A 16,245-nucleotide genomic window follows, 5' to 3' on the forward strand; every position below is an offset into this window, starting at 1 on the left:
TGTGCACCTAGCAGAATAAATTTCTACTAACCTTACTTGCTTTATAAAATCTGAGATAATAAAAACCAAAACAATTTTTTTTGTTATACAATGAGTCAGAATGCTCTGCCTTTTTTTTCTGTTGGAACAATAGGAACTGATTGGAGACATAACCCACAACTTTTACTAAAATACTTAACATTACAGAAGCAAATATACCCAGTGGTTTCAAAGATGGAAAAAAGAACATCAAGATATTTTATTCTCATTTCAGCAGATATGTGCTTCTGAATAAAAGGCAATTAAGAAGACATCGTTCAAAACAATTATTTCTTACGAAAGTATGTTAGCTATTGTTCAGTTGGCTCCCTTTAACTTTCATCTCATCTTTTCATCACCATGTAAAACTTATTTACATGAGATTATTTTTCTTCTTTCCAGATAATAATAAATAAACCAAACCCAAATCCAAACATTTCCACTCCAAACCTCCCTTACAGTAAAAAACTTTTTCTTATGTTCATATGGAATTCATGTGATTCAGTTTATGCCTGTTATCTCTTATTCTGCCACTGGGCACCACTGAGAAGCGTAGGAGTTCATCTTTGCACTCTCCAATTAGATATTTATAAACACTGATAAGGTCTTTCTGAGCCTTCTCTTTAAGCACCCACATCTTTAACAGAGAAGATTAGACACACAGGACAAATTGCCTCCAATACCTTTTTGATATCAGAACAACAAAAAAGGAAGTTAATCTTCTAAGTGAGGCAGAGTACTTTAACATCTATAAAACTACTATTAACAGCAAAGGAACTTGCCTACAAGGAGGTCACCACAAGAGCAGAGTCAGGCTCTTCAGGGTATTGCTTGGTGGGAGGACACAAGACAACAGATGTAAGCTGGGACACAAGATTCCAGCTGTCTATAAAGAAAAGAGTTTTTGCTCCAAGAACAGTCAGGCATGGCAACAGGTTGCCCCAGGAGGTGGTACTGCCTCTGTCCTCAGGTGCTTTCCAGACCAGACTGGGAAAACCCTGAGTAACCTGGCCTGACTTCAACACTGACCTCTTTTTGAGCAGAGGGCTGGACCAAGATACCTCCTGAGGTATCTTCCAACCTGACTTTATTGTATGAGCCTATAATCTATGACAGAAGTATTCACAATTCATTCTAAAGGAACAGAATAAGGTCGGCGCTAGCTCTACCACTGTTAAACCAAAAAAAAAAAAAAATCCAGTCAAAACACCCCATATCTGTGTTCTAGAAATACAGACAATATGATCACAAATAACACACTGTATGGGAATAAGAAAAAGGGTCTTAAAGTAGAGGTAGGTAAGAGAAAGAGATGTTAAATGCTAATTCTGTAACAAGTTTTACACACACAGCAAGAGACAAAATGGTGCAGGAAACAACACTTTTCATAGACTATTATCTTGCACACTGCATATGCTGCAGATTACAGATTCTTACACTTTTAAGCAAGCCTAGACAAAAAAAGCTGTATTACCCACAATATAAAAAATCAACATCCCATTCTGAGAGAATTAATCTCTTCCCACTTTCAATGTGACTAGGTTTGGTTTCCACAATTATACTTCTTGTTGCTCAACAGTTGTTTAACAAGTCAGAGGCAAGAAGTGTGCTCAGACCTCTCCTTGTCCAATACCATGTCTGGCTTCTCAGACATTTCAGTGGAAGCAGGTGCAAGTCTTTCAAAAGTGAGTTAGAGTGCACTGCGCAGATTTAATAGCTGCTTCCCCAACAGATTAAGGTGCTCCTGGTGCTCTAAAAAAATAAATGAGAAAACTGAAGTTCTCTATCAATCCCTTGGGCCAATTACACAGATTAGAGATGGAATGATTCAAAGCATGATGAGCCTGTCTTTTCCATTCTTATCTTGATTATTTTAGCATGAAAAGAGTTGGTTCTTGCTAAAGGTGGAATCAGCTCAACTACAGCTGACCTAGACAGCTACATAAAATTACAGAGTTCTCCAAGTCTTTTCTGATTAAGAAAAGAAACAGAGGATGGACCTTGGTGCAATCTTGCTTATTTGCAGAGTTAAAATTCTGCTTTTCTTAGCACAACAAATCACAAGCAAGCGATAGTTTTCTGTTCCTTACTATTCCCCTTCATCTACCACTCCATCTAAAAGCTCTCACAAAGCAGTGTCTGAATTCACACTTCAAGTAGTCATTTACACAAGGTCATGAGCATTTGGTTCATTTTTCACTTTTGTGCCGTTTTCTCATTTCTTCTAAGAATTATTTCAGCAAACCCCCTCAGCTACATGTATTGCTATTTTACTGAATCACATACCTTTGTTCCGATGCTTCTTAAATGAAAGACAGTAGCTAACCATCTTCAGTTAGCATCGTTACAAATAGAGTTTATATTATTCTGTCATCCTACCTACGTGTGAAAAATAGTGACCCCATGCTTCTTCAGTGAATATTTAAAACATAACTTTACGTACTAACAGGTATTAGGTAGAAGACAGGTGCTTTGCCTATTTTTCTGTCTGTCCACTTATCCAACTACTCTCTGTGACTGTAGTAGCCAAGAATTGCACTGACTGGATCCATTTCTACTTTTTACTCTGAAGGTGCAAGCAATGAAAACTATGACCACTCTTCTATGACACTTCTGTTACATGAAATTGTTCCTTTGTTAGCTTTCCAAAGAGATAAATTTATCCCCCAATGGGATCCTACTCTCACTGTCAACAAATTCAAACACACTGTACAATAAAGGAATAGAGGTCCTTTCTAGAGTGACAAGAACTAGCTCACACAATCCTGTGCTGTGCTATGTTAATACTCTCACATTAATCTTTCTGACAAATAGAGGGGAAAGACAGCATATACACCAAGATTATATAGAAAAACATAAAACCACAGGTTTCAATTTAAGAATTAAAATAGCAGGGTGATATTTAAGGCATGCATACTGTCTTCCATGAAAAAACATTCACAATGCTTGGGGGAAAAAAAATCAAAGCAAAAAGAGAAAGAGAAGGATAAAAGTGAGCTTGTTACTTTATAAAAGCAAATAGCGAGAAACTCAAACTGAACAAACATTATTTCTTACAGTAGGGTCAGAAATGACTGAACCCAGAATTCATATCAGATGACCACAAATGAAGTGCAGGGAAAAAGATGAGCATTTGCCACAGCGAAGATGCTCTAGTTTCTAATATTAAAAAACTGAGTATGATGAGCATGCAAGATTAACTTAAAGGTCAATTTTGGGTATCTTATATTTTATAATGGCACATAGAATTTCTCCTTTGCACCATGGACATTTTTCGATTTCTTTTCTTCACCCTACACTGTTCTCGATATAAGACAGTCAGGGCAGGCAGACAACATCTATTTAAATATTTGGCCGATGTTCCGGGATTAAAACCTTCTCTTAAGGCTCTGCCCTTCTCCCTGACTTCTAGTGCTGGTTCAACATCAACACCACAAGATTATCACATTCCTATAGCATCCATGGTTTTCTCCAGGAAATGGCTGTCACTGGTACAGATTGTTAATTTCTAACCTGAGCGATCTGTTAACACATGGCTGTAGATGGATTTCAGACACCAATTATATGGATGATAAAATGCTGGCTTTTCAAAACAAGGCTCTACAGTTGAGCCCTTTCCACACACTGCTGATGGCCAGCTATTGATTATTCACAGCAGAAAGCTCAGCTCTTCCACTGACAGCCAGTCTGAGCCCCATCTATAAAGTCAAGCCCAGTAAATCAAACCAGACTCAGTTCTTGAGTTTTCTGCGCCAAATGAAGATCCAATGAAGGGCAAAGAAGGCCATACTTAGAAATGCAGTGCAATGTACAATCATTTTCTGGTCTGTGAAAGAGATGAGCAGGAAAATAGATGGCACTGGGCTCTGCAGGCAAAGACACTTTTACACTGGTGTCATATGGAGAAATTGGATTACCACACAATAACAAGTCCAATAAGCACAGATTATGAGTGTAGGATAGAAAGTAATTTACCACTAGATTAATCCCAGACATTCCTCTTACCTAGACTGCATTAAAACAGGAACATCTATCTTTCCACCCTATTGCTCAATGTTTCATATTCTTTGCACCCCCCAGAAAGAACAGTACATGAATTTTTTTGTTATATTCTATTTACTCTCTACTAGCCTCTCCAAAATAAGTTTCACATGCAGCTGATTAAACATATTTGGCAAGAAGGTACCACAGTATTTTTAACTTGTCTGCATTTTCACTGGGAGATAATATGGATCTATGACTTGAGCACATTAAGTAGCTACTCTTAGACAAACACACAGAGTACACCTTACTTTGCCAGATAGGATCTGAGGTCACATCAATACAAGAAAACTCTGGAATATTAGGCCAAATTAAATCTAAAATATTGATCTATGTGTACAGATATTTCTTAAGAAATATGATGGCCATTCAGTGAAATACACTGAAGGGAGAGACGACAGAAGTGTTATATATGTATTGAATTAATAAGATTTAAATAAAAATTATTAGTTCAGTTTAACTTTGAAAGGATTGTCTAGTTACCTTGGAGGAAAATCATTTATAGCTCCTCCCATTTCACTCAGCCTTCCCAAACTCATTCTCTTGACATTAAATAAGAAGAAACTAATGTATAAAATTTCAAATAGGGAAAATGTTTTCCTTATTACCTTAACAATTAGATGGTAATATTAACTTTTCAGAGCCATTCCATATTAAACAGGAATGTATTAAAGCTAAGTAGGTATTTACTCAGCAGCAAAATTTAAATAAGTTAGATACTAAAAGGTCAAGATGAAATTATTTCATACTTGGATACTTATCTAACTAACTGGAAGGTAGAATTTGTATTCTGAGGAATCCTGAAGCTCCGGTAGTACAATAAATTAGTTCACCTAGGAAGTAAATTCCTCAGATAATTTGTACAAGGGGAAAGAAGTTTTCCCCTAGCCCTTTGTTAAAAAAAAAAAAAAAAAAAAAAAAATTCCATTATGTTAGGTGAAATAAACTCCACTACTTATACAGATTTCCTGCTGCCAGCATGGTAAATTCTGCCCTACAACTCAGATTCCTGGAACCTGTAGTTCTCTTAGTTAGGAGTAGGAAGACAGTAATTCTATTAAACATAATCAACATTTTCTCAGGTAATATTATGCTGAAATAGTGTGTGGATAGGTACATTCCCTCCAAAAGTTTCTCACCAATCCTATGCTGATACCTAAAATTTCTTCATGCCTTACATAAGTACATTTTAAAGTGCTAAGAACAAGCTCACCTCAATTACACACTACAATACATTTAAACCACTGTACATGAGGCACATTCTCATACAGAAGATGTCTCATTCAATAGCTACAAACCCAAAACTTAATTCTAAGTCTTACCCAAAGCTCCTGTATAACAATTCACAGTTGGTTGGAGCTTTGGTTGCTCCCTCTGTTTAAAAAGATTACAATAAGATTGAAAAAATAAATTGAATCATACTATCCACATCAAAATCAACAAAAGGAAAATTATAAAGAACCTCTTGCTATTAATAACTGTGCACAATTAACACATTCCGTGGGACCGGGATGAACAGCACATGACTGAACAGACAACGAATGTGTCAAAATACTAATGCACATATAATACACCATATGCAGAGACAACTGATATTTTTTGATTCATAATTTTAAAAAATTAGTCTGCAATCTTAGCATTCTTCTTTTTCTGAACCTTTTTAGCAAGGAATAATTTATAGATAAATGCAAAATCATCTTGATCGAAGCAAGACTTGCGATTTAATACCTATCTAATTATTTCCTTCCTCATATATATATATATAAATGATTATTTCCATTTAATAAATGAGAATACCATAGGATCACAAAAAGTAAATTAGAAACAGCAGAGTAGCCCATATTTTTTATTTATAGTATGAAGTAATATGATCACCTTGTACAGGAATAAACATGTTAAAACATGTTTGGTATTATTACACTATTGGCTGAACAGTTAATTGCCTTAATCCGTAAGTTTGGTATTATCCGATTTTTTTTTTTTTTTTAAGGCAATTTTACACACTGAAAATTAGAGTTTTTACAAAAACAAAACAAAATGCTTTAACAGCATTTCCTTCTAGTGCAAGCTAGCACAGATTTAAATATCTCCCAGCAGGCAACACAGAGCTCTGTTCGATGCTCATGTACTTCTATTGGCTTCCATTTGATTAAAGGAAACTGCTTCACTACAGAAGCAAAGTAGAACAATTCCTTGGAGTATTACAGCACCATGTTCTGTGTGTGTGACCACACAAGGATTTAAAAGAAGAATGATACAGTGCTCTTTTCAGAATATCAAATTATCTAACTTCGAGTAATGACTATTTAGTGAAGATTTATATTATTTCCATTTTTTAAAGCTCTATGCATAATTATCATAACAGCTCTCTTTTCAGGACAAATTTAGTTTTGAAACTTTTCTATCACTGGCACTATTTCTACTCTCAGGATACAGGAGATAAAGTACAAACATAAAAAGCCAGCCATCAAACATTTAAATAACTGTCTTAAACTTCCATAATTTTGCAGAGGGGGTATTTAAAAAAAGAGTGAAAATAACACAAATGTTCAGCTCTCTAACCTGCTAAGGAGGCCTAACCTCTCAGGAATGTTTGCAGTGTACAGGCATGGATCTTACTTTAGGCTCCAGAAACTTGGAGCTAAGATAAGAATGCATCAGAGTATGAAAATAACAAGCTTTTTGTTCTTCTTCATCCTCCAGTGCACATGTCAGATTTTGAATTTAGAAAACCCTAAAAGCACAAAAAAGTCTATGCATTTTGAGGATATTTCATTACTCTACTATAGGACAGGAGGGAAAATACTATAGCCAGAAAATCAATGATACAAAGGTTGCCAAAACTACTAAGAGACTTCACATTCTATAGTACAGAACAAAATCAAAGCCATAAAAAAAATTTCTCTAAATTAAGCAGATAGATTTAAAAATCCCCAAAAAACACCATCTAAGTAAACCGAACTATTTATTTACAGAATAAACCAAAGGTAGCATGTGATGCAAAGGAAGCAGAGTCGTATCTTTGTGAGACTGAAATAGCCTAATGTTTGGGGATTAGGTCTAAAAGATTTCTGACTGTGGCAACCTAGGAAAAAAAAAACCCTTGAATGTTTATTTTTATATCACATCTCAAGAATCTAGCACTAGAAAGTGTCAAAGTTGACAATTGAAAATTATTTTCTATCTTAAACTTGACAGTGTTTACCTTTATAAACAGTGCAGTGGAAAACACAGTGCTGTGAGAATTAATGTGAGTCCAGGCTGGAAGATGCTCAAGAATCTGGCTGTTATAAGATATGAACTTCATTCATCCTGAGAATTACCTACATGTCCTTCATATATGACAAGGTCACAAAATAAAATATTTCATTACAATATCTGTGTAAGGCTTAATTGAAAGAATTTGTTTATCTAGAAACAATAAATAGCAAATTCTGAAGTTCCAGTAAAAATCTAATTTTTAAAAATTTTGTGTTACAAACTATTGTTTGCAAGGCTTGACTGCCTTTATTTAATAAGGTCTGCTTACTGTATAAAATGCAGTGAACAGCTCAGCTGAGTAATACGGCATTTTTGTGGCTATGATTTTAACTAGTTAAGCCACAGAAACAGATGACAGCTACTTTATTTTTAATCTTACTGCTGAAGTAAAGCTGTAAACTTTTTCCTTCCAGAAATAATCCACAAACTGATTGCTGTCAACTGATTGCTGGAGGGAAAGTCTGATAACCACGGAGGGTGGAGACAGGAAAGACAAGCTCCCTCCTTCCATGTGTAAATACCTTTCTACAAAAAAAGGGAGCTAAATCTTATATAATCTTTGTAAATTAAAGATCTATTCTGCGTGAACTTTTAAAAAAATGTTCTTTATAGTATCCAACACTTTTATTCAGGAAAAGCTACATCTGACTAGACTTTGTTATCAAAGAGACATGATGTTATTCAAGTGTTCAGAATGAAACCCTGTTTCTTTGTTCCTTAAAAATGAAAGCATACCTTGTAAGAGCTGATTCTGGATTCTGAGGGATATAGTCTGCCCTTTAAAAACTTCAAACACGTTTATACCAAAATTCAAGCTCTTAGCAGATTTCTAGGTCTAAAATATATTGTTCCTATACCATTAATTTGCAGAACACGTACCTGCCTTCAGAGAGTGTAATGAAGATCATTAGTAGCTATAAGGAATTTTTTACGTTGTAAACACTATATAAATGCTAAATTATGACAAGGATAGAAGTAACCCAGTTTATCTTCATCCAGAAACTAAAACATTATGCTTGTATTTGAATTACCTTATCAATTCACGTCTAAAATCCAGTATCTCTACTAACTGATATTTTGCCATTTATCAAAACAATCCCTGTTTATTTCCCCAATTTCCTATTGTAATCCCCCTAATATCTTGCTTCAATTTTTTTTTTCAGATATCCACTAAGATCCCATTGTAAATAAATACAATCTAGAACATACATTTCTGTTATCAATTTCTGGGGGAAAAAAAAGTTTACCATTTGCAGTTAATAAAGAATTAAATTCAACACCTTTTTTTACCTCTTTAAACAGTTTTTAGGATGACAAAATGTAAGACTTCACTTGCAGAGACTTAAATGACACAAAATGGTTGGTTAGCAATCTGGAAAATCGTAGTAGGAAAATGTTGCTGTTGTCTGCAGAGACGGTGCGAAGAACGCCACGGAATTCCAGTCCAGGATAGAACGGGATCATTTAATTAATTATCACCTCATATATATAACTTGGTTTGCAATAGAGAAATGACATTATTGGGTGCTTGACCATACACCTCCCAGAGTGATTGGCTGAATGCTATGACGCCCATTTCAAAATATTTTCTTCAGTGTGGACAGCAAGGCTATACATAACAAGTTTGCACCTGTGAGATAAAGTCTTGGTTTACAAGATAGCAAACTGTTTCTCAGCTAGTTTGCTTGAGAACAGAGACTTTCACAGGAGGCAAGCAGGAAAATTTCTCTGCTAGCTTTTTTAGCATCCATAGGAAAAAATATTAAACTATTTTCGCCATTGTTCTGCAGATAATGTGTAACATTTTACTTAATAACTACATCTGCACCTTTTACAACCTTGGTTGAAAAGGATTTGCTCTACCTTTCCAAGTTAAACAGATGTACACTGTTAACAGGAAGTTTTACCACAACAAAAAGAAGAAAAAACAAAAGCAATTATTTTCTGAAATTCAGATGATGAGCATATGCATTTATATTGATTTTGGAAATAAAAGTAAATGTTAGAGCTGCATACTTGCACAGGTGCCCATTCACAATTTTTCAATTCCCACCTGTTCACTGCAGCTTAGATGCCAAGAGTCATTTCTTTCCAAATTCTGGAGGCATCCTGAGAGGCCTTAGCAGCACACAGAGAAGCAAAATTCTCCCATTTTTCTGATGGAGTTCCTACAGAATGTGAATTCAGAATCAAACTGCAAAGACCAGATTGCTTCTCAAAATCAGTGTCAAGGTATTAAGTTGAAAGTACAGTTAGCTCATCACTGTTCCTAGGACATCGTATCCTCATTTCAAGGAGGAAAAAGTAGAGAGTCATCATTTTCAGTATTTTAAGTGCTATCTTAGCAGTATTCTGTAAATGGAAAGCCATTTGAAGAAAAAGTTCCTTTTCATCACTCTTCTATGTGCACACACAAACAAAATATATATTTTTAGCTAAAAGCAAAATATCGCTCACTTGCTAAACCAACAGAAAACTCCTTCCCTTCAAGCGATATTGAATAAATTTTCCTGCAACAAAACATCTTGATTCTAGACCAAACTTAAACAATCTGAGCTTAAACACAGAGCACTGAGTCTCACCCTAGAAATCTTATGTATTGTTTGCAATGAGGGTCTCTTTTCTCACTGCTGCTGGCAAAGCAGGTGAGTGTGGATAGCAAGAGAAAATATGGAATACAGAAGCAATTTTTCTCAAAAAATATTTCTGCTATTTGAAGAAAGCATAAAAAAGCCCTTGCATTTTTTAACATATGGTAACTCAATTGCTTCATCTGAATGAAAGGCCATTTGGCTTCAAAAACTTCAGCTATAGAGCAATTAATTCACCTCTACTTTGCAATCAATTTCAAGATTACACATTTCAAATTCCCCATAACTATAACAAGCCCTGAGGTTCATTCTCCCTATAAAAATGAGGTGGGGAAATAAATGTAGTGCAAAAAAACTGCGATGCCTGTGTGACATACAAAATAGTATCTTGCCTGTGTCAAACATATGGTATGAGTAATTCACAGTCATACACTCAAACAGACCAAAAGACAACTGTCGATTGGTGCTATTAAACCAGAGCAAGGAAAGATGGTGAAGCAATACTTTTATCTGTTAATTTTCCCAGCCACACAGCAGTAGTAAAATCATTACTGATGTTATGTTACTAACCATTACTACTAACAATTACATTATTACTAATGAAGCATGAAAGTGAGGTGAAATGGAAAGTGGTGGAATTGCTGGGCTCAGAGGATTGTGATCCGTGCCACAAAATTCATCTGGGAATGTTACTAGTTGTGCTCTCCTGTTGACACTGGGGCCATTTTCTTTAAAGACCAGAATAATGGGACCGAGGGCACCCTTGGCAAGTTGGCAGAGCATGTGAAATAGGGAATAGTTGTGTTAAAGGACCTCAACAGGCTGGAGAAATAAAGTCCAGCAAAAGGAAATACACATTCCTAACCAAGAGGGGAATAACTGTGTGCACTGGTAAAAGTCTTGGGACCAACCAAGGGGAAAGAACTGGGCATAAAAGGATGGGGGGAGGTCCTGGTGTCAAGAAGTTGAACATGACTCAGCAAAGTGCCCATGTAGCAATGAAGGTCAACACTCTTCGTGTCAGGAAAAACAGTCCCAGCAAGCTGAGAGGGATGATCCTTCCCCTCAGCACCAGCAAGATCACATCTGGAATATTGCCTCCTGTTCTGGGCTTCCCAGTACAGAAAGTACATGGACATACTGGTGTACATCCAGTATGTACATCCAGGACACAGAGAAGATATGGATCTTGGAGCATCTGTCATATGAAGAAAGGCAGGAAGAGCTGAGTTACTTTACCCTGGAGAAGGCTCAGGAGGGATCTTAATCAGTATTTATAAATACTTGGTGGAAGGGAGAAGCCAATCCTTTTAAAAGCAAATATTATGGGAAAGAAAATTCAGAATCCACTCTCTCCAGATTTCAGTAAAGAATTTGATATGGTATCACCCAGCAATTATTTACTGAATTGGAAATATAAGCATAACACAAAAATAAAGTTGATATAAATGTGACAAATGATAACATAGTGAATGGACTTCTTCAAAATCGTTCTTCACTCTCATTATATGTCTGTGAACATGGTGAAAAGCAGAGGTGTTTTGATAAAAACTGGTTACGGGAAGCCCTCTTGATACAGGGGAGGTTCTCACTAACCTACAGAAGAAATTGGAGGAGCATCTGCACAGGCGTATTAGAAATGGCAAAACCTTTAGCAACTCTTCAAAGCCACATGATTACTAATAGCAGAATTTCTGTGATTATTTCTGTGATGGTCTCTTATCATTTGAGAGCAACACAAAAAGAAATCACACACCCATGTTTACTACTAACAGATTAAACCAACCTGGCATATCTGTAAATGAAACTTGATATTCACCAGTGTCTGACAAAATACTTTCAAAAGACCAGGTGGAAAATTAGCATTTTTATTCAAGACTTAGAGCAAACGCTTCAGGTACAAGGTTCGGAAGTCAGGAGAACTAAGTTAACTACCCTCTGTATCTTCCTATTTATTCTGTTTTGCCAGACAGACTAAAAGGTGCTTGCTCTGCTTGTTTGATCCTAGCACAAAAAAGCTGAGGAAGGCACATGATCGATGTTTATAATTTATTGAGGGCTACCCACCAAGGAAGGAGTTGGTTTTAAATAACAGTCTTGAGAGATTAAAAATTAGGAATCAGAGAATATATTTAGGCTGAAAGTTCAAAGAAAGCTCTAAGCATTAGGAGAGAGGTTTTGAAATACCTTTCCAGAAAGAGCAAGAGGGCAATGTACTAAAGGTAAGACTGTGATGACTTTATGACTGGAATTAGATAAGATTGTTGTCTAACTCAGAAAGGTCTTTTCTTCAGCCCTGAATTACTATGGTGATCAACTACTCCCTGTTCTGCTCCCCTCCTTCCCAGACTTCTTGTTCACACTATTCCCACTGAAGTTCAGCTGGGGCTATGAGAGGACTTCATGCAACTTTTTATCTCTAAGAAAAAAACAATCTTAAGACTTAAACTCCTACCCCTCTAGTTTAAATGGTTTTATAGAATATTGCATCAAAGCAGATTACTAAAAGCTCTCCTTGAGATCAAAAGATTTAATCAGTAGCTAAACAGAGCAGTGCACTGCAAACATAGTGAAATGAAATTGCCTCATTGGGTCTTCATTAAATATTTGTCCTCCTTGCCAGTTTGATGGATTCCTGCTTACTATATAAACAGCCAAAGAAGGAATTTGATTCTACTCAAAGCATATACATCTCAAACACTGTCACTATTCAGAATCTTGGAATTTAACCTGTTAGGACGTACAACTATCCCCACCCACAATGTGGTACTTTTATGTTAATCTTTGAACAACCCATTCAGAACTTTTCTATGGCAGTGCGTAAAGCAAAAACAGCTACAGAAAATAGAGAGGGCATATTCACATGACTACAGCTACTGGCCAGTTGTCACGTAGTTATTTGTATAGCAGTAAGTGAACACTGAGCAATGCTGCAGACAACTAACTCTTCTCCATTCAGCTCCTTTCAAAGCTATGTCCATCAATAAACAAGCATCACTGTGGTTTCCTGACCCAAAGAGCATGCTCAGCCTGCTGCAACTGTTGAAAAGGTAGGCAGGTCTGTCATTCACTGAAGTCACCAAGCCCACAATCCCTTCTATCAAACACAAGTCAAGATTGTAAGGCCAATAAAGTCTGGTGAGAGTAAACACATTTACCCACCTCCCTCTGGCTGACAATTTATTTTTTTTCATTTTATTTCAGAAAAGAAGCAAATGCTTTTCCAATATAAGTTGATCCAACACTTGACAGCCAAACAAAAATGTACACTGGACCAAAATTTAATCAGTGACATATATTCAAACACCAAATCAGAACTTCCATGTTTTACTTACAAAGCCAAAGCACTGGACAGAACAATGACAGTTAAACAGAAAAAAGTATTTCTATTATAATGGTATCTTAGAATGAGAAATGTTCACCAATTAATAAACTTCAGCCATTTTCTGGACTAGTGTCCATGACAGCATTTCCAGTTAGAGACAGAAGATTTGGAAAAGAAAACAATTTTTTTCTCCTGTTCCAAGTTCAAAGATGAACTCCACTTTTATTGACTGTAATTTGACCTCTACCACCTCTTATTCTGTGACAAACCAAATTCTCAACAACTGAATCTCTTTTAATCCGTTGGTTATAGTCTAGACCAAGGATCCCACCTTAAATGCAATAAAAATGCTGTATATGTGAGTATGATTTAGTTTAACAATGACCTGCATTCTTGGATTTGACAGAAAGACTTGTTTTCAAAATGTTTTTCCCCATCTGACTAGTCTCCTTTTAAATTCTTGTCTTTTTATTTCTGGCTTGGGCTTATTTTTTTCTCCCTTATTTTGTTGCTGTAGAACAGTGATATGAAAACTACTGCATACAGGCTTGCTTTCAAAGTAAGCATATTGAGTGGTTAGCCTGGCTCGTATGTTCTTGCTTACCTCACAGATTTCTGTGTTATTATTAGTTTCTTCTACTAGCATAGCAGTCTTTTGCCACACACATACACACACTTTTACAATAAGCTCACAACTTATGAAACTTGCAAATCACACGTGCTGTCAAAGCACATAAACTCCTTAATTCCTTCATTCTGATGCAATGTACAGGATCCATCTATAACACATAACATCTTTTTAATCAAAAAGCAATATTTTTACATAAGTGGAACAAAAGAACTTAATAATATTTGCCATTTACAGTATTGTCAAAAATATGTTAGGCGACTAAAGCAATTAACCCCAATCTAAATTAGTTCCATTTGCAATGACAAAACCTCAGTCTACTTTCGCCAGCAACAAAAGTAGTGAAATATATGAAAATCCACTAATGTCACAAAACTAAAGTATGAATAATTTCTGCAATATGAAACCATTATCTCATCAGACTAAAGCAAAAATCATTTTGCATTTTATGAAGAGATACCTGGCACAGGAATAACACAAACATCTTACTGAACAGTAGGTCTCCCCAGTTCAGCTCATTTAGCAGGCAAGTGTCATGAACTATTACAGTATTGCCTTAGAGGCAGTAAGTGAAATTCTTGGAAGTAGCTTATGACATTTTTTAAAGCTTTTTTCCAAAGGGTGGAAATAATCAAAGCAGACATCACACAGATTTTAGTTGCTGTAGTTGAGAAAGTCAACATTTTCACTGGAAGTTGTGCTATCCCTTGTCCAAGTTTTCCCCATCCTGTATGACAGAAAATCTGGGTTTGTACATACTAAAAACAGAAGGTAAAACAGCCTAGTTATTCTCAGTTTTTTCACGTGTGGCAAAAATAAGAGGACATATGTGATTCTAAAGCACCATCCTTACACTCAACCGCCTCCAACTCTGCAAGAGATTTCAGGCTATAATGTGTAAATCATTACTACATGCTCTAATAGTACTTTCTATTTAATCAGGAAAAATCCCCTCTTGAATTACAATAAATAACTACAGTTTTGTTTTAAATGAAATGACGTAGTTTATATCTGACCTGAGTTTCAGTCTTTTCCTAGTGGGAAATATAAATTCAGCATTTGGATACATAATCCTACAGCTCTCAGAAGAAGCCGACTCCACCGCGAACACTTTACATGATTTATAGCTCTCCTCCAGATTCAGATGGCAAGTCTCGGCGGAGCAGGTGCAACGGGGTATTTTTTCCTTCCTTCAGACATCGTTCCCTCGTATGTAAATTAATTAGCAAGTCTTCTTCACTTTCGTGGGGAAGATGAAGCTAATGGAATATCAGCGTTTGGTTTCTCACGAGGAGCGGGTGACCCGGCAGAGAGAGGGAGGGATGGAGGGAGGAAGGGAGGGGGCTCGCTGCTGTTACTGCTGGAACCACAGCGATTTTGACAGCGTCAGCGGCGATAAAGTGAGCCTGGCTCCCGCGCACTTGTGCCAAGAGAGAGATTTTTAAACCACGGGCAGGATTTGGGGGGATCTCTGGGACGCGAAGCGAGCACACCCCGCACACCTCCCGCGGCAACACGAGCATTCCTCTCCCCCCTGCCGGCAAGTTGGAGCTGCCCTGCCCGCCCCACCTGCCCTGCCCCTTTCCTGGCTGCCGGGGGAACGGGCAGCGCGTCCCGACTCCCATTACCTCCTCCGGAGCCATGGAGCGCCGCGGCCGCGGCTCGCCCGGCGCGGAGCGGAGCGGAGCTGAGGGGCCGGCGCTCCCCGCGCTCCCTCACCCGCCGCGCCGCGAGCCACTGGCACAGCCCGCTCCACATAAATGCATTAACAGCAGCCACATCATGATTAATTCATCAGTCCCAGTGACCAGGGGAGGAGGCAGGCGCGGGGGCTGGGGAGAGGCAGGGCGCACGGGACGGTCCCTTCTCCCGAAGTGCGCCCCCGGCACAGGGCTTCGCCAGCGCGGAAGGAGGGAAGGGTGGATGCCGCGCCAGCTCCCGGCTCGTCGCGGGTGCCCGTGCACTGCCCGGTCTGAGGGAGGGCGGGGGGATCCCTGGACAGGTCACCGGGCGGCACCCCGCTCCCGGCCGGCGGGACCGGGGAAGACCGAGGTAACCGTGGGAAGTCGGGAAGGCGCCGCGCCACTAAGCGGGCTGCAGTCACCGCTCCGCTGGACGCGGGAGCATCCTCAGCTCCACGGGAAACGGGCCGCGGGCGGGAGCCGCAGCCCCTCCTTGTCTCCTGGCTGCCAGAGGCCCGCCGGGCGCCTTGGCTGTGGAGCAGAGGCCCGCGACTCCCGAGCTGCCGGCACGGAGGGGCCAGCCGGGCAATACAAGCATCCCGGGCATCCGTGTGGCCGTGATCACGGTAGCAGGACTAAGGTCATTTGCACAAATGCGTCCAAAACCGCCCCTTAGCCTTGTTGAAAACAACTGCTCGG

The 16,245-nt window shown here is 38.2% G+C and overlaps 1 protein-coding gene across 2 annotated transcripts in view; it reads right to left on the bottom strand.

Moving 5' to 3' along the window:
* LOC125329630 (heparan sulfate glucosamine 3-O-sulfotransferase 1-like) overlaps positions 1-15,918 on the bottom strand; it is a 48,675-nt gene extending 32,757 nt beyond the window's left edge. Inside the window, exon 1 of one of the 2 annotated variants that reach the window (XM_048311830.1) lies at positions 15,493-15,918. In XM_048311830.1, the coding sequence (XP_048167787.1) occupies positions 15,493-15,622 (130 nt within the window). In that variant the 5' untranslated portion in view covers positions 15,623-15,918. Of the gene's footprint in view, positions 1-14,880; positions 15,469-15,492 lie in introns of those variants that run through there. The other variant, XM_048311832.1, reaches the window with a different exon arrangement.
* Positions 15,919-16,245: the final 327 nt, after the last annotated feature.

This window comes from Corvus hawaiiensis, chromosome 8 (genome assembly GCF_020740725.1).
Source record: "Corvus hawaiiensis isolate bCorHaw1 chromosome 8, bCorHaw1.pri.cur, whole genome shotgun sequence".
NCBI lineage: Eukaryota > Metazoa > Chordata > Aves > Passeriformes > Corvidae > Corvus > Corvus hawaiiensis.